This window comes from Drosophila suzukii, chromosome 3, assembly GCF_043229965.1.
Source record: "Drosophila suzukii chromosome 3, CBGP_Dsuzu_IsoJpt1.0, whole genome shotgun sequence".
Classification (NCBI taxonomy): domain Eukaryota; kingdom Metazoa; phylum Arthropoda; class Insecta; order Diptera; family Drosophilidae; genus Drosophila; species Drosophila suzukii.
The window spans coordinates 36,562,439-36,585,460 of NC_092082.1; the positions used below are offsets into that span (position 1 = coordinate 36,562,439).

General features: G+C 42.4%; 1 protein-coding gene and 1 long non-coding RNA gene across 3 annotated transcripts in view; one reads left to right on the top strand and one right to left on the bottom strand.

Annotated features, from left to right (window-relative positions):
- Positions 1–9,936, top strand: LOC139353278 (uncharacterized). The gene is made up of 3 exons (XM_070996995.1): positions 1–1,985; positions 2,045–2,244; positions 9,478–9,936. The coding sequence occupies exon 1, from the start codon at positions 698–700 to the stop codon at positions 1,577–1,579; it is 882 nt and encodes a 293-aa protein (XP_070853096.1). The 5' UTR covers positions 1–697; the 3' UTR covers positions 1,580–1,985; positions 2,045–2,244; positions 9,478–9,936.
- Positions 7,578–23,022, bottom strand: part of LOC139353279 (uncharacterized) — a 20,427-nt gene continuing 4,982 nt past the window's right edge. For both annotated transcript variants that reach the window (XR_011604472.1, XR_011604473.1), the window contains 3 exons: positions 8,450–8,941; positions 8,093–8,390; positions 7,578–8,028 (listed from right to left, as the gene is read on the bottom strand). This is a non-coding gene — a long non-coding RNA (uncharacterized lncRNA). The remainder of the gene's footprint in view (positions 8,029–8,092; positions 8,391–8,449; positions 8,942–23,022) is intronic.

A 23,022-nucleotide genomic window follows, 5' to 3' on the forward strand; every position in this document is an offset into this window, starting at 1 on the left:
TATTATTACATATATATAATGTATTTTTATTTTGAAACAATTACACTGTTGTATGTACCATTTACATACAAATAGTTATAATTTTATTTAATTAATTTGTTTTTAGTTTGAATGTACAATTGTACATATGTATTATGTTATTTTATTGTGTTCATATTGAACTAAATTATCTACACTTTTTCAGCCAAAGAGCTAGTGGGATGGCTCTGAGGGCGCCGAGCTGAAGGCTACCGAACGGGTCGCAGGTTGCGAATAGCGAGAACCAGGGCGAGAACCAGGGCTCCAGGGTAGCTCCGAATAAGCGTGGAAGTTGGACGCGGCCCGGCTACCGCCAAGCCCCCAACACGAAGCGCAAATAAGTAGCCCCGGACAGTCAGCGGGTATCTGCGCCGTAGCAGTACCGACGTCGCGCTTGTGCTGCCGCCTCCGACAAATAGCTCACACATACCCCTTCCCACACTCTTTGAACCTACCTCTTCCCTACCCACACAACTCATCTCACCCCGGGCTGGACTAAGGTTTCACTCGTACCGTTCCGAGAGTCAATCTGGCTGGGAGCCCGAGTCATCAAATAACTCAGTCTCAAACGGTGAGCTCAGGCAAGTGGCGACCGCCTGTTCTAAGTCAGCCTTACCCGGGTACGGCGGATCTCTGCCCGGGTGGACCTGTCCTTTCTCCGCAGCTCGTGGGATTTAATATGGAGAACTTAACTAACAAAGAACAAAAAGACTGCACCAAACAAGAGCCCGACACTCTTAAAAAGTCGGAAGTCGTAACCAACGACGATAGGAAGAGCAAGATCACGGCTCCGACCACCCCAGTCCATGTGACATCCACCCCTGCCAAGGCCAGCGAACAACGCAGCCGGCTAAGCCCAACTCGCCATAGCGACAAGCCCAAGCCTCCCACCAGCGTAGGTGTGGCTAACCAGCCACTCCAACCTGAGGGGAGCGCTAAAGCCGGTCTCGTGGTGAGTACCAGGGCAAAGGAGTTTGAGAGGATACCACTTAACCAGGCTGGACCTCTGAACGAAAGAAAGCTGGCCACCAATCCGATACGTGAGGATCAGACGTCAAAATTGGATTACCTGAAAATCCAAGAGAACATAGCCTGGGCAAATGCAGTTATCCCAGTCTTCGACATCGCTATGACTACCAGCAACAGCAACAAGCGAGAGAGGTCGATGGAGTCAGCTCAACCAGCGAGCAAGAAGGCTAAGGTAACCAACCGCGGCACATGGTCGAGATCCTTTGCGGAAGTGGTAAAGGTTAGGAAGATCATTGGTGTCATCGACCAGAGCGATGAAGGCGGTAGGATCCCAAGAAACCAATGGGGTCTGGTTAGACGGGACCTTGCGTCAGTGGCCTTGAAAGTGCTGGACGAAAACCCAGGCCCGCCACCCGATTGCACAGATGCAGGGTGGTACCAGGGCAATGTTAAGTTGATCGCCTGCGAAGACGAGAGATCGGCAGCACTCTACAAGGCTGCAATTAACAAGGTCTCGTCTCGTCTCGACCGAGAGCGAGGGTGTGGCTGCCGTCGGAACCCTCGGAACCAGAGGCTATACTCAGCCTGCTGACCAGGTTCAATCCGAAACTTCCAACAGACGGTTGGAAGGTGGTCAAGGTGGAAAATACCGAGCGCGACGACGAACTTGAACATGAAAAGGCCACCCTCACCGGCTACGTGTCAACCGACTCGGAGCTGACGGAGAGCCTGAAGCAGCTGTGCACCCAGGACACAACCCGACCAGGGCGCTCTGTTCTCCAGGACGTAGGGGAGGAAGCGGAGGGTACCCAGCCCGACCCCAGTCCCAAAGATGGTGCAGTTTCTGCAAATTAACCTGCACCACAGCAAGGCAGCATCCGCTGCCCTCCTCACCCGCCTGGCAACAGGCAACATAGACGTAGTCCTCATTCAAGAGCCATGGATTGTTGGTAACAACATCTGTGGCTTATTAACCCCCCTATACACCAAGGACAGGGGTAAACCCAGAACCTGCATTCTTACAAAAACACACTTTAATACATTTCTTATTCCACAGTTTAGCGAAGGCGACCTCACCACGGTCAGACTGGAGCTAAACGAACACACTCATCACACCATAGCATCATTCTATCTGGCTCACGAATACGAATACTACACAACAACTCATACGCACTCACTCATCTAAGGAACTCATCCTGGGTGGGGACGCTAACTCACACCACACACAATGGGGAAGTACAAACATCAACGAAAGGGGTGAGTTACTCTACGACTATCTCCTTCAATCAAATCTATTCATCTGCAACAAGGGTAATGACCCAACTTTCATCACTAGAAATAGGAGGGAAGTACTAGACATTACACTAATATCTGATCCCCTACTTAACCAGCTAGAAGCGTGGAAGGTGGGGATCGAACACTCCTTCTCAGACCACCGATACGTAGAATTTACAATAAGTCTAGATTGTCCTCCCGCCGAGAACATCTAAGATTAACCAACTGGGGATACTACAAAAATCTCCTCAACAGGAACGTACACGCTCCTCCGACACACATACGCAACCGTCAAGATATAGATAACCTAGTTAACACTTTTACTGATATCTGCCTTGAGGCCTTAAAAAGGGCTTCCCCAAGCAGAACAGTAAAAAAAGCACAAACCCCCTTGGTGGAACGCAACCGTGGCGAACCTTAAAAGAGAGTGTAGAACTTACTTCAGTAGAGCTAAATACAACAATAGCGAATCCTCCTGGAATTTATATCATACAAAACTAAGCCTATACAAAAAGGAAATTAGAATATCAAAACGAAGAGCTTGGGCTAACTTCTGCAGTAGCATAGAATCTACTGCGGAGGCATCCAGACTCAGAAGAATTATAGCAAAAGCTCCAGCAACCATTGGCTATCTAAAAACCAATGCTGACAGCTGGTCGGAAAACAGTCAGGAAACCCTTGAACTACTGTTAGACACCCACTTCCCCAAGAACACCCATGTAGTGGAGGACCTCCACATAGAGGAGAACTTAGACGACCAGAGTATTGACAACATTTCAAACCCTTGCCGCATTCAGTGGACTGTCAACTCTTTTAAGCCCTTCAAATCACCTGGCCCAGATGGTTTCTTCCCGGCCCAGCTACAACGGACACTAGATATGTCCCTACCCTGGCTGACAGCCATCTTCCACGGCTGCCTTGCTCTAAACCATATTCCAACAAGGTGGCTGGACGTTAAGGTAATTTTAATACCGAAAGCCGGCAAGCCCTCCCACACCAACCCAAAGGACTTCCGCCCGATTAGTCTGTCTTCCTTCTTGTTGAAGACCCTGGAAAGGCTAATTGACACCCATATCAGTCTAATCTTCGACCATAGCCTACTCTCTGACGCACAGCATGCGTACCGTAAGGGTAGATCAACCGATACCGCCATCCACTCTCTAGTGTACAGTATAGAGAGAGGTTTCCGCAATATGGAACACTCTCTTGCAGCGTTTCTAGACATAGAAGGCGCCTTTAACAACGTCACCCCAACGGCGATTACTGGTGCTCTGACTGAACTGGGCATTGAGCGGCCCATAGTGGGACTCATACACACCATGCTAACCAGCAGAGTAGTGTACTCCACTATGGGATCGGCCCACTCGGGGTCAACAAACTGCTATCACTTCTAGAAGAGGCGGGCACAAAAGTGGTAGCCTACGCGGATGACGTGGTTATCCTACTGCAGGGCAAATTCCCGCAAACCCTTTGCAATCTAATGGAGACAGCCCTATCCACCCTCTCCCGGTGGACGGCTGGCTGTGGACTGGGAGTTAACCCAGAAAAGACCGAACTAGTTCTCTTTACAAGGAAGTATAAGGTACCAATTCTAGTTCCCCCAAAACTACACCTAACGCGCCTAACCTTTAGCAACCAAGCAAAGTACCTAGGTGTCATCCTTGACAAAAAGCTCCTCTGGACAGATAACATCCTAGATCGCACACGCAAAGCGGCCATAGTAAAAAAGCCATAGGGAGGAAGTGGGGTTTCTCCCCCATGATAGTTCCCTGGCTATATACTGCAATAGTCAGGCCCATTCTCCTCTACGGAAACATCGTTTGGTGGCCTTCTCTAGATAAGAACTGCAACGTCCGGATCCTTCATAAGATCCAAAGAAGCGCAGAGCTCTGCATCAGTGGGGCGCTTCGCACAACCGCCACTGAGGCACTAAACACAATTCTCGATCTCCAACCCCTGGACCTACTTGCCAAAAGCTGGGCATCTGCAGCAGCGCTGAGGCTCCGTGAAGCAGCGGCTTGGACAACAGGCTCCACGGGTCACTCCAATATCCTATTAAAACATTCACCCCTACCACGTAATACGGAGTACGTCCCACCCATAGTCAACTTCGAAAAAAGATACAAGATCTATATACCCACCCGTACAGACTGCGACAACCTCCCACATCAATTCGTAAACGCCGTCAACATATACACTGACGGCTCCAAGCTTAACTCCCAAACAGGTGGGGGAGTCTTTTCCCCCGAACTAGACATAAAAGTCTCATTCCGCCTACCAGACCACTGTAGTGTTTTCCAAGCGAAAGTGATGGCAATTCAGGAAGCCACTACCCACCTGAACACGTCTGTACATCAAGACATAGATATCTTCATTTTCTCGGATAGTCAAGCAGCCCTCAGGGCCCTCGACTCCTACACAACGAGCTCAAAAACAATCTCTGAATGCCGCAAATCTCTTAACGAGATGGCCACTCATCTGAGAATCAACCTCATCTGGGTGCCTGGACACCGAAATATTGAGGGCAACTGCATTGCAGACGAGCTAGCAAGACAGGGGACAACCGCCGATATCCTTCGTGATAAGGACACGGTAGGTATGCCCATGGCTACCAGCAAGCTCTATCTCAGGCAGAGATTGTTCACACTTTCCAACAACCGTTGGAACTCAATCTCAACATGCCACAATTCTAGACTCACATGGCCAAACTACAACTCAAAAAGAACAAAAACTCTCCTACAATGTAGCAGGGAGGACATCTCCACTCTCCTAAATGCTCTCACGGGCCACTGTATTATAGGCACTCATGCGCTAAGGCTGGGTCTAAGTAACCACGACTTCTGCCGCAGCTGCAAACAGATAGTCGAAGAGGAGAGCATCGAACACCTCCTATGCTTCTGCCCAGCGCATAACCTAAAGCGCTTTCAAACCCTGGGTAGCTACACACTTCCGAACCTTGCGGCCATTCAGGACGTAAGCATTCAAAAACTATTATGTTTTTTGAGAAGAACAGAATACTTCGCGAAAGCAGATAACCCATGAGCTAGGGAAACGGATCTTTCAGAGATCATGTGGTATCACAAGGGGCCCATTGTGGCCTAAGTGAGGGGACTAATATCTAGTCTCCAACCACTCCTACCTAACCTAACCTAATCTACTCTTTACTTTATTGTAGTAAAATTGGTGGCAGAAAGCAACAAACTTTTTAAACTTTAAAAATTAAACTGACGAGAAATGCAAGAGACAAGAAAAACCGCGCGCTTCCTTGCGAGTTCCGTTTTGTCTTTATTATTTGTTTGTCAAGAGAAAAGTACCCAAAGAAACGATCGTAGAAAAATGGACTAAGGCAACCTTCGGGTTTCATTTTTGTTTTTTTACATTCCCAGCAAAATAAACCTGGATGCACTATATTGAAACACACCCAGATGGCACCGCGATAGAATGCACCTAGCACGTACATTTGTCCTGCGAAATTTGCATGCGTGTTGCTTTGCGTAAAAAAGATACGACCTAGAACAAATTTTTTTTGGAATACGTTCCCGAACTTTCGACTGTGTCTCCCGAATTAACATCCTGGGGACCTTTGTGTTGGAACTAGGGATACTGAAAACTTCGATGCATCGAGCATGGAACTTACTTTTAACGATGTTTTCCGATGTTTTTGTTAACTGAGACATCGATGTTTTACGAAACATTGGTCTCTAATTTCATGATATTGAGATCTTAAGTCGGCGTTGGTTTTACAAAAGACTATGAGATACCAAGATGCCTAACCAGGAGCATAAAAATGTACACAGCCGGTTTTTGCAAACAAAGCTCACACGTATATGAATCTATTTTTAGAGTTCCGTTACTTTGTTTCTCTCTGTCACCTGCTCTCTCGCTCCCGACACTCCTCGATGCCAAAAAGACAAAAATAATATTTGGTTCATTCGTCAGTTCTTGAATTATGTTGGCAAAAGGGAATCGACCTAAAAGGCACATTTCGCTTAACAATTGTATGTGGGTGGTGGCCCGCTGATGAAATGTTCGAGGTTCAATTCCGCTCTGAGGCTGAATTTAATTATACTAATTTTTGTTCTTCTTTCTAGCTGTATTTTATTTTACTATTATTTTTTAATTTTTAACTGTACTTTATTTAGTTATTTTTTTAACTTTGTTTTATGAATGAATTTATGATAATATATATATAATGAATATGATAAGTGCTTATTACATAAAGTAAACATATTCAATAATTAGATTCAAGTTTTGCTGTTAAAACATTCAAAAATCGTTGGAAAACTATTTATTTATGGCGAAGAATTTTTAAATTATTGCTACTTTAACAATCATCTTGGGAGTCAAAACATTTGCAATGTTTGTACAGCAAGAAAACTTTTTTAGCAATAAAAATTTCGGAAGTCGAATTCAATCTTTCTACCTGTTTTAAAAAAAATGGCCCCTTTTTTCGATCCTATAGCCATGTATTTCACATACTATCGCTTTAAGGCCATTGGTGCAAACAAAATCATTTGCAGAGCTATCTAAGTACACTGGTCGGCATAAGTATTTTGACAAAACAAATGTTAAATATACTCATAATTTGAACTTATTTCTTGTAAACTTTGGCATCAATGGAAAGGTAATTTAAACATAGACTTACACAAATTCGTCCTCTACAATAAATACTGAATGGGTTAAGAAATGTATTGTATCATTCCAACGGCATTTAAATTACCTTTCCATTGATGCCAAAAGTTTTACTTCATGTAAACTCAGTACCTTGGCAACTTGATTACGAATAACGGAGTATTTTCGTTTTTTGTTTCAGACGACTTATGTGTGGTGTATCCTGTACACCGTTTAGGTCCGTAAATTTGGGAAAGTCTCGTTCCAGCTTCGGTAACCAGTACACTTTCTTGATAAAACTGTTGTACATAAAAATATATAAGCTTAAAAAATAATCTAACAAAATACAAAAATAATTATTCAAAAACCTTGAATAGTTTACTTACACGAAATATCCGAAAAAGCGCTTGAAAGTCGACATTCACACAGGTGAACCCCCTTAAACGACTAGATCCCTCGCCCAGGGCGCTTTGTTACAGCGCATCAGTCAAATGCGAGTTTGAGCCTTTTTGCTGCAGAGCACACAATATTATAAGCTAACACAACCAAAGATTATTACACGAACAACGCAGACTAGGAAGATCGAAAATACACACAACAAATTTCGCCGTACATTCCGTTGTATAGTGGTTATTCATCTTGGAGTCTATATTATCTTTGGTTTTACATATGTGAAAAAAGTAGAAATGGCAAGGTAAATATATTTATTAGCTTCATATGTATATATGTATATGGCAATGATAAATTCCAGAATAACGACAAAGACCAGCTTTTGCTGGATCTAATCCACAAAACTTTACACAAATAGTGCTAAGTGTACCATACGTGCAAAAGAATTTCATTACATGTATAAAAAATAAAAAAAATTTAATTAGTACCGAAGCTTTTTTGTAGTTTTTCATATAAATAAAATAACAGAATGAATCTTATATCAAAACTATTAAAAAATTCATCGATGCCTCGATTTTTTCCTTAGCGCTGTTTTCCGTGGTTTTTCGATGATTTTATATTATACCGATTAATTACTTATTTATAGCCATGTCAAATTTTCAATTTTATTCAGTTTTAAGCCTAGTACTCAGATCGGCTAAGAGTTTCAATAGTCTTCAAATCTTGTTCTTTGAAGTGTGACCGAAGTTTTCAAAGTTCACGCAACTTAAAAAAGAAGAGTCTGCTGATTTTTATTGTTTATTTATGTAAATTAGTAGTTTAGAGCTACCTTCTCGTCCCACGGATGCTTCGCCATCCTTCCCGCGCCATCTGCAGTCCAGCTCCGAGTCCCAATAGGCATATTTGATCTTGAGGAAGTAGGAGCCAGGTTGGGAACGGGGTTGTTTCGCCTGATGCTGCAGGAAGTCGCACAGCATCCTAGCAATGGATGGTAATGGCTTTTCCAGGTGTGCCTTAGCGGAGCCTTTTTTCCTCCTCCATCTTCGCACTAGCTGCCAAGTAGTTGGTGAAGGTGGAGTCCTGGGATTCCCAAATAGAGCTCGTCGGAGATCGTATTATTGGTGGTTCTGCTAAAAAGATACTTCTATTAATACAACGTAACCAAATTCTTTTTTCCCGAAATTACTTTCTTTGCGAGGTCACGACCGGCATGATTTCGGTGAGGTCCCATAATAATGGGAAACAGCTTCGATTAGGCGACCTTTCTCATCTGCAGTGACCTCCTGCATGCTTTTCTTGGGGTTTTCCTTCCATTTTTAAGCTTAAGTTCCCACGGCGCAGAATGAGTCCCTGTTAGGCTCAGCTCAATAAGGTGGGAATAGGGAATTAAAGAACGACTGAGAAGTAGAAAGCTGTCTCAGAAGCCCGTATGTTCTGAGACAGCTTTCTACTTCCAGAACATATGGACTTCTGAGACAGCTTTCTACTTCTCAGTCGTTCTTGCCAACTCAGCTAAGTGTGCAAGTGGCCAAAACAATTTTGGTTCCCACGAAGTTTTTCGGTGTTGAGATTTTTGGGTATTGCGACACTCAAGATACGCATGTGATTCAATTCGTCGCACCACACTTTCCACGTAGTCAATAATATTCTTGACCTTTCCCTTAGTCAGTGGGTTGACCTTAAAACGTTAATTTATTTTTAAAAGATTGTGTGCACCCGTGAACCGTCTTCTTTGTTTCAGAAACTTCTTCCAGCTCAATCGCGAAGAACACAAAAATGTATAATCCCCAGATATGAAACCTTATGCGCGCGAATTGGCAATTATTTATTAATGCTATTCCCCTATGGAACAATAAACCTCATGCTCTTAAAACCATCAGAAGCGCGTCTCAGTTTATCTTTACAATCAAAGAGTTTATGCATGCTTAAAGATAGTTGCAAACTTAAACTTATACTCAATTTGTAAACACAACTTTGTTAGTACATTTAAATTATTTATTTTATTTGAAAATTCTTTACTCAACCCGATGTGACTAACGCAATAAATATAAGTCTTTACGTGTTAGGAAATAAATAAAAAATAAATGAAATAAATTAAATTTGGATGGTAGTCCCGGGCGTTGGCAAACAAAAATGGCGATCTTTTTCGATATTGCGGGAAATTTTGGTTTCATGAGGATCTGACACGCGTGTTTTGGTTTTTTCTAATTCTAGCACCAACCAAGGCAGACGTGCATTGCAAAAGTTCCAGCCAGTCCAAGTCAACCGTTCAGATTATTAAAGTCATTAATTAATCGTGAGTTATTCCCACACCTTAATTCTCCCAACTATTGGTTTCCCATCAATACTACGCTCCGAACGCCAGACGTAGAGAGGGGCCAGAGAGGAGAGGGGCTACAGTCTCATTACAAACTCACACGCGACGGTCGCAGCTACGAGCAGTGCGACAAAACATCGGCTAAGTCGGAAAACGTTGGAAAAACGCTCGGGAGGTTTGTACCGTGTGTAGACCCCATATTATTACATTTTCAACAAATTTTAGTGACCTCTTTAAAAACGAAGGCGCATTTTACAATTACTAGAAAATAAATAATATAAAAGTAAGCGTATAAAGTAACTTTAAGAAAAATAATAAAGAAAACCATCCTAATAACCACAGTTGCCTGCTGGTGTGTATAGGCATATTCAGATCAAGAAATAATCTCAAGCTTAGCGATTTTGTTGTAATGAGAGTATTCCCGATGTCGACCATGACGAGCGAATCCGAATTCTTCGCGAATAGAAAGAACGAATGTTAAGTCAAAGAAATCCACATAACTTCCACAGTCTATGCCACGTTTCACATACACACGGGAGGTAATGGGCTTTATATCATCGGAATCGACGACCAGCCTGAACCATCACGTGCTACGAAAAGTATAAAAATTTTCATCTGCTCTTCCTTGCGGAAATCTAAAGATTTCTAGGATACGTTACACGATACGTGATCGTCGACGTGTTAAGCCCGTCTATTCGCCTGGTCCCGATGGAATTCCTGGCTGCGTGCTTAGATATTGCGCGGGGGCCTAAGAATCTTTACAATTTTCCCATATGTTGAAGGTATCGTTTGTAATTCCTCTCCCCAAAAAAGATAGCAAATTATAGAAGAATCACTTAATTGTCAGTAATCCCAAAGCTCTTTGAAAATATTATTACTCCCCATTTGCAGCACCTCTGTAGGTCAGTATATCTCCGTGTCGATCAACAACCACTAAGCTTTTAGAACTTACATCATTTGTGATAAAGGGATTTAAAAAACATCTTCAAACAGACGTCAGATTGACTTTAGTAAAGCATTTGACTCTGTAACTGTAAGGGTTCCCTGTTCTTATTAGGGTTCCCTGTTGATCCTTTAAGATGTATCTTAAGTTATCTGCATTGCAGAACAAAAAGAGTATTTCTTAAATATTCTCTCTCTTCTCTACTCCACGTTGTTTCCGTTGTCCCACAAGGGAGCCACCTGGGGCTGCTATTTTTTACTTTTCCTATAAATGACCTTCTCTCAGTTATAACTCATTCTCATGTACTAATGTACGCAGATGATGTTTAATTATGCCTGCAGTCCAAGGATACTTCTTGCTCAATTACGCGTTTTTATTTTGTTTTGCTTTTCTAAGGCGTAATACCAAGAAGAGAGAATAACGGAAACACCGAATTCCGATTAAGGGCAAAGAACACTAGATTTAAGACAAAGAAAGAGAGGGAAATCTCCGCATAGTCCGACTTAATAAATAGCAGCTTACTGCGGGGAAAGGTCAAAATTTCCTGCGCTACTACACGCATGAATTCTCCAGGCGGGGAAATGGCCAGCACAACACCCAGGTGCAAGCCTATGAGTGTTACGAATTGTACATGGATTCACGCCGGCAAACGGAACGTGTCGGCCCCGGCCAATCCCGGGGGCATCAACAAGCCGTTGTTAAACCTCCCAGATTGGGCCAACAACGAAGCTGACCATTTCAGGAAGAGCTGCGTAATGGCGAGATCGCCCGGAAAAAGTTTGGAGTGCGAAGGGAGGCAGCATAACGACACACAAGTAGGAGAAGAAAGCGGCCCAAAAGCTTCCGAAGTACAGAAACGGGTGAGCTGAAACAGCTAATAGTCCAGGGATTAATGGCCAGCGAGCTGAGAAAGGTAATGTAAGGAAACCGTTCCATTACCAACCCAATGAGAGACATAGTCGATGAAATCGACTACCCACAGAGAGAGGCCCTATCGATTGTGCAAAGCATAATCGAAGAGCAGGAGAAATCCAAGGAGAAATCCGGGACAATTTGCGGAGAAGTGCTTGCGACCAGCAACAGCAAGCGGGCCAAAAACATGGAAATCGCTATTTGCTCCAGCAAAAAAGGTACCGGCAAAACCCTAAGAAAAAGCAAAAGGAATGGCAGCAGGTAAAGCAGAAGGTCAAGAAGCCCAAAGTACGGCCGCCACGAAACGACGCGATAGTCATTGCAGCCGCTAATGGAGGGTCTTACGCAGCTGATGGAGCTAGGACAAGCCGTGAACGCTGTGAGGCGCACAGATAAGGGAACTCCTAATCCCTCTGAATAAAGTATCCGAAACTCTCTTTCCTTTACGTTCTCCAAGGATCTCCTCCATTTTGGACAAAATAACAACAAAATTGGTAGCAATGTCGCAGTGCAATGTTTGACATTTTCCTCGCTGACCAGTTCCAAATGAACAGCTTTAGTAGCGAAGCAGCAAAATATTGCTATGTACGCAGTATGTGTTTTCTTTCCACAAATTTTAAATGGACCACAATAATCTATTCCAGAGTTATGGAATGGTCTAGCTTGTGTGACCCTTAATGTTGGTAGCTGTCCCATTGTTTGTTCTTTTAATTTTGGCTTAGCTCTAGTGCATTTGACGCATTTGAAAATGACATTTCTAGCTATAGTTGTCCCCTTTATAGCCCAATAACGTTGCCTTGATGTGGCTAGTGGAGCTTGGCGTTCTGATTTCGCAGCAACAAATGGTAATTGCCGTTTTGGTGAAGGACCATATAAGAAAAGTGGGTCATAGAACTATAGTATTAGATTGGTGAATTTGGAACCACTAATTCCTTTTGAAGCTATGTCTGCAGCGTTGTTTTCTGATGAAACATGTCGCCAATCCCTTGTAATAATGGTTTTTGGGTATTGGCCACAAATTTATCCTTTATTGTTTTTGGCTATTTATCCAGAACAACACAATTTCGGAATCCGAACTAAAATATATTACAGTTCCTTGTAGCGACAATTGCTGCTTCATGGTGGCAGATAATTGAGCACGTAAAACTCATTCCTTTAATTAAAGTCTCGGGAGTATGATAGCATTTACTGGGGTCAAACTAGACTTGGCACATAATAATTGTACAGTCACTCTTTTATCCGTAAATGTATCTCCTTGTATATCGTAATTTTTCTATCAAAAACATGACACGAAACTTCTACGTCATTCAATGTTTTACAATTTTCCCGGAATGGCTTCCACTCCCAATGTAAATGCGTAGGTAATTCTTCGTTGTATTCGAATCTTGCCATTGTTAAACCTTGCAAAAATATGTTGGCCTTTATAACAACTGGAGAAAATAGTCCAAAAGGATCGAGTTTTTTGAATATTTCGGAGACTACATCGCGTCTTGTTACTTTGTGTGTGGTTACGGACTGTGTTTTTCCGCAGAGCTTATCTATTGTAGGATTCCATGTAATTCCTAATGTTTTTATACTGCAGTCTTCATAAGCAGCATCTTCAATTTGTATATTAGAAATTATATCTTTCTTATTCATCCCTTGAATTAGATGGTTACTATTTGGGCACTATTTCCTCAATTAAAGCCTAACAGAATATGGATAAGCTCCTTTTCAATTTGTAGGGCCTCAGGACTTGCATTGGCTCCGGTGATACAATCGTCGACATAAAAATCATTTTCCAGTGCAGAAGATCCTATAGGATACTTCTGCATTTGCTTGGTTGCTAAATATTCCAAGTATTTCGTTGGCAGAAATGACGCAGACGTTTGTGACGTTATGTGACGGTTTTTAATTAATAATATGGAAATTTTACAATTAATCTTGAGTCCTGAGCCATATGAGTGTGCTGAAGAAAATGAACTTCACACTGTTTTTTTATTGGCGGATAACATTTTGTTTCCAGTTAAAAGTGGTCCAGTTCCCAGAATTTGACGAGTTTCTCATCCACCTTTTCTCCTTCCGTGAGTACAGCACACATCGGTGATGTCGGTGCTCTCTCTGCAATTTTACCGGCTACAATCCATCCAAGTTTGGAATTCTTTAAGCTCATGCACTTAGCTTGCATTAATTGCATATTAAAATAGTGATCGGTTTCAAGAAGAATATAAATCTCTTCTGGTCTTCCAAAAAGTTTTTCAGTCAATGTTGCCTTTGTCGTAATCTTCCAATTATCAGTTGGTTAGTCAATGACTAAAAACCATTGCTTCATGCCGTGAACTAAAATCAGCCGGTTTTGATTTTAGCTGGACGTTGTTTCTTGCACTTGAAGTGTGTGATTTTCCACCAATGCCGAGTATTTCGATTCCTCTTTCGGAACTTGCATCAATTTGGGTTCCAGAGTCAAGCATTGTTTCCTTGAATATTTACTCGGGCAGTTGCCAGGAGTACATAACTGGATTGCTTTTCACTCGCAGATGCTGCCTTGATACCATCCAAGGGGTTTTGTTTCTAAATTAAATTAGGAGTTGTGTTTTTTGTTGCACTTAATGCAATCTCTATTTGTGAATGTTTTTGACGAGTGATTTTGACTTAGATATTTAACACATCATTTTTGATTTTGAATCCAGTTAAGACTTTTTTTTGGGGTTTTCTTTGAAAAATCATTGCACTTATATATGCTGTTGTATTAGTTCAACATTATTATTTATTGCTAAATCAAAATACGAATTTAAGGTTGATTTAGGCTTGTTAACAATTTATTAGCTAGACGAGAGTGCATTTAATGTCGAGATCAGAAATCGTACTGATTTTACAAAGGGACAGCCAGCCGAATGCTGAGCCCAAGAATGCAATTACATAAAAAACGAGAGAGCTAGAGCTAGAGCTAGAGAGAGCTACCTTTCGCCATGCAATTAATATAAGAGATCGAATTAAGTTAATTAGCTGCTGCGGCTGCGTGACCCGACATACTCCCCCCGTTGGAAGCCTCTATTTCAACATCATCCTTAAGGGGAAGCAGGCACAGCTTGTTTACTGCTCGCTTTGTCACTCAGAATGGCAACTCGAGCAACCGCATCTCCAACGAACAGAAGCTCGATCACTCTGGCGAGGGGCCACTTCATGGGAGGCAAGTTTTCGTCCATGACCAGAACTAAGTCATCGACAACCAGGCCAGGTTTTGGGGTGCGCCACTTGGAGCGCTGCTGCAGTAATGTTAAGTATTCTTCCTTCCATCGGGACCAAAAGATCTGCTGCAAGTAAGCCACGCGTGGCCATCCATCCAAGCGATTGAAGTTAAGACTGGTCACATCCGGCTCGACGAAAGAGGAAGGCGGACCACCAATCAAAAAATGTGCTGGGGTTAATACATCCAGATCAGCTGGGTTTTCTGAAATCGAGACTGATGGTCGAGAATTAACAACCGCCGAAATGTGACACATCAGGGTCCGCAACTCCTCAAAGGCTAAAACAGCAGTGCCAACAGCGCGGTAGAAATGATGCTTAGCGATCTTCACAGCCGCTTCCCAAAGACCGCCAAAGTGTGGTGACCTAGGAGGAATGAAACACCAATCAATAGCCTCCGCTAGGAAAAAGTCCAATGTAGCTCTCTGGTAATCACTGCTGAGGAATAGGCGCCTTAGTTCGAGCAGCTCATGCGAGCGCCAACAAAGTTGGTTGCATTATCAGACCAAATCTGCTGCTGCGTTCTTCTTCTAGTGCATATAAATCGTTTGAGGCCATGTAGAAATGATACCGTAGAGAGATCCTTGATTAACTCCAAATGAATAGTCTTCGTGGCGAAACAAATGAAGACGCAAACGTAGAATTTTACTGGAGGCTTGCTTCGCGCCTCTTGTAGAAAAATGGCCCGCAAAAGTCAATGCCAGTGACTTCGAACGCATGAGATTCATAAAGTCGCTACTCGAGGCTTCATTCGAAAGCATCTAATACATTTGTTTACCGCCTTCATAACCGTCTTCCTCCCCCCAATAGGCCAATATTGCGATTGAATTATGCCGAGTAATGCCCGTGGCCCAGTTTACAGATTGTGTTCATGAAAGTGAGTAATAATGGCAATAGTGACCGAATGACTCCGTGGTAATATAATTGGATGACGCCCATTAAAATCCAGAGAAGAATTCCTTAGCCGGCCATCCACTCTAAGAAGCCCAAATTGGTCTATGAATGGCGAAAGAGATGCGAGCGAGCTGGAGTGCACCATTCCCCTTGACAGCAATGATTTGATGTCATCCCATAAATGTGAGCGCTGTACATGACGAAGCAACAGTAGAGTACCGCCTTGAAGGTCAGACACCGTGAGCGTAGGGCGATGGATGCGACTACTAAACTTATAGACGTATCCGAAAATTCTTTGAAGGGCAGTAAAGGAATTGGCTAATTTTGAACTGGCCACTATGTCTTCCTATGGAGATTTTGTTAGTAGAATCCTCCGGCGAACCTCAAGCGTTGGCTTTTTAGCAGTGATTGGGGTCGGCCAGTCAGCTTTGGGGCCACAGTGGAATCGAGCCCAGAGAGGAGACTCGTTGAGCTCAGAAGGAAAAGCACCTCGGGAGAGAATGTCAGCTGGATTTAAAGAAGTTGGAACATATCGCCACTCCACTGACTCAGTTAGCTCTTGAATGGCAGCTACTCGGTTCGCTACAAAAATATTGAATCTGGACGGCTCGTCTCGGATCCATGAAAGCGCTACCGCAGTGTCGCTCCAGCAGTAAAACTTTCCCTCAAATGCACTCGTCCCAGCCACTTCTGCGATGAGCCTAGACAGGAGTTCCGCCCCACACAGTTCCAGCTTGGGCACAGTGAGTGTTTTCAAGGGGGCTACCCTTGACTTTGAGCAAAGTAATTGAGATCGGCCGTTGCACACGTTGTAAACACAGGCACCATATGCTTCTATGCTGACATCACAAAATCCATGAACTTCACTCTCAGAGTTTGGAGAACGAACCAGCCGAGGAAATAACGCATGCTTAATCTGCCCAAAACTCGTACATATAGCACTCCATTCCGTATTCTGTGACTCAGGAAGGCTTTCATCCCAGGATAACTTATCCTTGCACAGTTGTTGAAGGAATATTTTCGATTTTGTGATCACAGGTCCAACCAACCCAAGAGGATCGTAAAATCGCTCTATTGCAGACGGGACAGATCGCCTGTAAGAACGAAAAGAAAAACCATAATTGGCCAGAAACTGGATCCCAAGCGAAACCTAGGGTTTTTGCAAAATCAGTGCCATCATCAAACTTCAAATAGGACTCCTTATCCTTGTCTGCAACTCCATCCAAAACATCAGACACATTTGAGCACCACTTTCTAAGCTTAAATTTTCCCTTGGCTAGAAGTTTTGATGCCTGATCCATAACGATGACTGCCTCTTCCTTGGACTTGGCTCCAGATATCAAATCATCCACATAAAAATCGCGACGAATGACCTCAGCCCCAAGCGGAAACGCTGTATGCTCATCTGCTGCCAACTGATGCATAGCTCGCACAGCCAGAAATGATGCTGGCTTCGTGCCATAAGTAACGGTGTCTAGCTTAAACACCCGCAATCCTGTCCTGGGGGGAATCCCTCCACAAAATGCATTGCAAATGGCTGTCCTCAGGCTGAACCCTAACATAACGGTACATTTTGCAAATGTCTCCTGTGATTGCTACTGGGTGTGAACGAAACTGATGAAGAATCTGAAACAGCTTAGGCTGAATAACAGGGCCTGCCATAAGAACATCGTTAAGAGAATAGCCTGAGGAACTGGCCGCCGATCCATCAAAAACTACGCGAAGCTTTGTAGTGGAGCTATCTTCCTTTATGACGCAATGATGAGGCAAGAAGTATCGGCACAATTCGATGTCAGCGGCAGAAACTGATGACATATGTCCTAGATCGAGGTATTCCTTTATGAATGCTACGTATTGAGCCTTTAAGGCTGGCTGACGATTCAGCTTTCTCTCTAGGGACAAGAATCTTCGATAAGCTTGCTGGTAGGACTCTCCCAAAAGATCTAAATTGAACTTGGCAGGCAGACGAACAGAATAATCACCAGCTGACAAACGAACGACGTGTCTTACGAAATGTGCTTCACAGTCCAATTCTTCCTTAGTAGCGCGTATAATTGGCTCGGCGCAGCTTTCCACTTCCCAAAATCGTGGAAGAAGATCATCTAACCGATCGAAACTATTCTCTCTACTAGCGAGAAGTACATCTTGAGACGACATTAAAGCCGAGTCATTGGAAAGGCCATAACCTCCAGAAACAACCCAACCAAGACGCGTCTTTTGAATTAGGGGTAATCCAGGAAGGAGCTTGATTTGGCCAACGCACAACATCTCGAAAAAGAGGCTGGCACCGATTAAAAGATCCACCCGCTGGGGAGCATAAAACCTTGGGTCAGCTAACTGTATATTTTTGGGTATGTTCCAGCTGCCAATGTCGACGTTGAAGCTAGGCTGTCGCCCTGTTATGTTCGGAGCAATCACCGCGGTAATGTTGGCTGAGTATTCGGAAGTTCAGGACTGAATCGTAATATTGACAGAGTGACCGTCCATCACAAAATTGGAATCTCCTATTCCAGTTACAGATGCTGAAGATTTTATTTTCTTTACTTGAAGCGAATCGGGACGTTAATAGATGCAGTTGTGAGCCCGAATCGAGTAGAGCTCGACAGGGAACGAAAATTCCGGAACGGTTTTTTACTAAAACGCTAGCCGTTGCTAAGAGCACAATATCGTTACTAAACTCCTGTGCAATAAGAGCAGTCGAAGTGGAAGGCAGTGCAGAGGGTGAGGCAGAGGGAAGTGCTTCTTGAAGCTGTGCTCCTTCTTGTGAATGAAAGGAAGGTGAGTTTCCCAGGTCCAGGTAGATCCGCATGCACGACAACTACTGGAGTTGCGTTGCCGAACTTGATGACCAACCTTAAGACAATTTATGCAAAGACCGAGCTGTTTCGCTTCTTGAAGCCTATTCGCAGGAGACAGGGTTTTAAAATTCTGACAATAAGAAATGGAATGCCCCGTATCATTACAGAATATACAAATCCAAGGGTAAGCATTCGAGACAACAAATGCTGATCTACGCGAATAGTTTCAAACGCTGCGTCCCTCACGCACGATCGTAGATGCTGCAGCTTTTCTACGTTGGTGAGGTCCGGATGACTATCTATGATCGTGGTAAACATAGAATAAAAGTCAGACGAATTTGCATATCCTCCAGCGAATTTTGGAAGCTCCAGTGGGGGCAGCAATGCTGCCCTATGTCGAGGCTGACGCTGCTGGGGGCCGAAAACTCCCGGGGTGATGCCGTCAGCAAAAGTTGAGTGCGAAAGAAGCTGTGAGGCGCGCTTTAAAATTTCGGATCGAACCGATGACTTCAGAATTACGAGAATGTCATCAAATTTCTCACTTAAATCACTTTCAATTTCCCCGAAATCCAATTCTTCGAGCTCACCGAGCACCTTTTTAAATGACTCTTGAAGCTCATCAATCAACTCCAACCTCACATGAAGACCGGATTCGTCGCACTATGTTAACACCGATAGGGGAATCCACTAAGCGCTCCACTCTATTAAATAAAGCCGTTGCCTTGCGCTTTAAAAATATTGCACTGTTTGCATCAGCGGTAACATCTTTAAAAGTTCCCGTAGGCATGGCTACAACAACAACAGCAGACGAAATGCCCGAAATTCGGCTCCAGCGGGAAGATGAGCGCAAAGATAACGAGGGAGTAACAGCCCGTTACTTGGCTATGTACGCTTCTATGTAAAGCTGATTTTGCGCCTTATATGTAAATTTCCGAAATCACCAACTGCTGTTTATTTATAGCGCTCACTGCATTTAAGGCCTTATGATTGTTGCTCCGCCAATGCACCGCAGCCGCAAGAACTAAAAAGTCAATATATAGACTTATATGATTTGCACTTATTATTATTTATGCACAAATCACGTCGGGGTCTCCAATGTTGAACTAATAAGCTTTTTTATTAGTTATTGCTTAATTAAAATACGAATTTCAGGTTGCTTTAGGCTTGTTAACAATTTATTAGCGAGAGAGAGTACAGCAGGCGAGACGAGAGTTCATTTAATGTCGAGGTCAGAATTCGTACTGATTTTACAAAGGGACAGCCAGCCGAATGCTGGGCCCAAGAATGCAAGTACACAAAAAACGAGAGAGCTAGAGCTAGAGAGAGCTACCTTTCGCGATGCAATTAATATAAGATATCGAATTAATTAGCTGCTGCGGCTGCGTGACCCGACATATGCTATGATTCGGTTTCTTACAAAAGAAACAGATAAATTGTGTTTCAGCTCCAGCTGATGCACATGCATTTAGCTTTTTACTCTTTTCTGATGCAATATTTTGCTGTCGCCTTGTTGACCTATTAGGACTGTAATTTTGTGTTGACTATCAATATGTTGATAAAGCAATAAAACAAAATGATTTTGTCGTTTAGTTGACCATCACACTTTTAATCACACTTGTGATCAATGATGCATGATCAATTGGAAACATTATTTGAACAAAGTATGAGGTTGATTGGATTGGATTAGCAATTTGAACAACTGTTGCGGTTAAAATTCGGGGGTCACCAAATGTAGGATTTCTACCGAATCGGTACAGAACTAGTGGCAAAGGTCGCCGCAACAAGGACAGAAGAAATTGGGCTGCGGAGAAGTGAATTCACCAAGATTTCTTTTCGTACTTTTATTGAGCATGGACCCAGGTTTACAAACATGATTTGTAATGACAAAGATATTTACTTAGGTCTAGTATAGATAAAATAAACTTAATAAGCCATTACTTCTACCAGATGGTCGGGTTAAGTTTTCTGAAGAGTTATGACAGATGGTGTGAAGACACAACCGTCGGCTGGATTCATATGGTTTAAGACCCGTTAACATATGCAAATGTGTGCAGAGCAGGATATCCGATTCATAATTACTTAGGTCAAAAAAACTATCGGTAGCGAACGAATATCTGCTAAGTCAAATACGTACAGGCCCATCATGAGTTTGTAAGACCGTGACAGGGTACAAAACAGAAACGCTAAATTTGATGATGGTACTGATGTTATTTGAAGACCTCTACGCAAGTGGCTCAGCAGAAAAGAGCCCAAGCCACATCGTAAACAACACCAAGTTAGCCTGAGATACAGCTATGCAGAAAAAGGGGAAAAACCCACCCAGACGTAGGCTTGCATACTGGTGGAACCAAAATACAGCGGAAGCCAGAAAAGACGGCCACAGCGCAAGATGGGCATAGCAACGCTCAAGAGGAAAAATCGAATTTGAGCCGCTCCACAGTGGTCGGGCTTGTATGGAGCCGCGGCCATAAATACTTCTAGACGTGCTATCGGCATGAAACTTTCACCAAAAATCTATAAAAATATTATAAATATATTTGAAAAAAAATTGACCGGATCGTACCACTATATCTTGTCGCTTCCATAGCGCAGTGGTCGGGCATGTATGGAGCGAGCGGCCAAAAATACTTCTAGTGTAGATAAAAATTTAAATTTTTTTGCAAAATTATATAAAAATATAATAAATAAAACAAAAAAAACAAAACGTTTATATTCAACCAACTATTGAAGTTACACCCCCTGCTATAAATCAGCATATCAGCATATAAGCACAGTTACACAAACGAAAAAAATGCTCGAAAACGGCGAGACCACGTGGTTCTTTTCAAGCTTACGCAGCGGCTAGCAAAAACTAGCAGCTGAAATGTTCTCTAAATAATCTGTAAATATTCGTTTATATTTTATTATAAGTTTGATCATTAACTTCGATTAACTTCACAACTAAAAGTCTTAGTGAAACTTTAACTTACAAACAAATTTTATACAAAAACGGACAAATATTAACTTAATTATTAAAAATAGACACAACAATCTTAGTACATGAATATAATTTAAAATAATAGTTTATACCTGTATTTGAAATATTAAATACTTCCATTTTGCATCAAATCTTTTTTTAAATTGTTTTTATTTATTGTTGCACAAGCTCACTTGAAACGTCGCGACGCGTCGCTCACACTGCAGCACAATAAAATGTTTTGCTCTATGTTTAACACTTATTCTTGAAGAGGACAGATGGAGCAAAACAAAAATAACAGCAGAGTAAAAAATTTTGAGGTGTTATGAGACAGTACTGACCTTTTTTTAGCAGTAATATTATCTTTTGTTTTTTTATTTTTGACCTATGGGGGCGACCACTGTGCGCTCCAAATTCATTTCAGTGGAATTTGAATCCCCAAGGAGAAGCGGAGAATATTTGAAAGAATGGTCATAAATTGCGTGAAAGTCAGGTGTTTCTTGACAAGCATTTGACAGTGGAGAACAAGCGAATAAAGTGGCTCTTCTAGGGCTAAGAAATATTCTTCTGGCTATGCGCAGGGAAACAAACGTAAAAGTCCAAGACGATAGTATCAACTTAGATGGAAATTGGATGTCGTTTAATAATAATAAGGTGCTTATGTGGCAAGGAAAACCAGCTGAAACAACATTTATGGAAATATACGGAAACAGTATGGAAATTTCTCACATTAGTTATGCGTTCCTAAATCATACGTCAAAGTCAATAAACTAAAAAGAAACAAAAATAAATGTATTAGATGTAGTCCTAGTGAAGAGGCCGATACCATAAAGAGACTGGAGATCAGAATATTGTCCTATAACGTGGCAGAAATAAAAATAAATTAGCTTATATATAGTGGTTTCTTTCAATACATTGCGTCGTTTTAAACTTTCATTCTGTCTGAAACATTTCTTGAAACCAAATTGGATGCTGTCGAAGTCAAAGAGGACGAGCAAGTGGTGGAATTACATATGGAACAAAAAAAGAACTTTACGAACAGAATATAATCAGTCTAATAAATGTAGATGAGAAAATTATTGTCCAACTGAGGACTGTAGAACATGAAAACCTGCACCTTCTGCCAGTGTATATTAATTGCAATTATTGGCAAAGAGATTCTGGGAAGTTATACGAGGTTTTAAACCATGCTCGATTAAATGAAAGGGCATAAGAGATTGTAACGTTAATAATCGAGGCTGAAAAAAGCCCCGATACATTATACAAGAGTGGTACACGGTGTAGAGTAATGTCATCTTTTATTTGTTATTGTAATTCTTTATTTAAAATCTTTATTCAAAATCTGGAGCAGCAACGTCAAGTTGTTTCTGACTTGACAATTCTCCTTAGGTTCTAAGTAAGCCTAAGTCTCGTAGCTGCGCTGCCTACAGTTGGATGGCAGAGAGACGGCTATGTATATCTTATGTATATTAGTGTATTTAATTATGCTCCCTTTAGCTGGAGCGCAAGGGTATATGTATGTAATTTAGTTTGGCTGAGCGGCCGGCGTGTGCAACAGAATGCTGACACTTGCACTTTCTGTGAGCGCGCCGATCGACTCATGTTTCGGCCACTTAGGTTTTTGACCGGGCCTTTGTTTATGTGAACACTGCAACAAAGTGTTACAGTGTGTTTGCTTCAAGTACTCTAGGTACAGTAGTTATTCAATATATGT

Excerpts from the sequence above, each read along its gene's own strand:
- LOC139353278 (XM_070996995.1), top strand. The coding sequence starts at position 698 with ATGGAGAACTTAACTAACAAAGAACAAAAAGACTGCACCAAACAAGAG.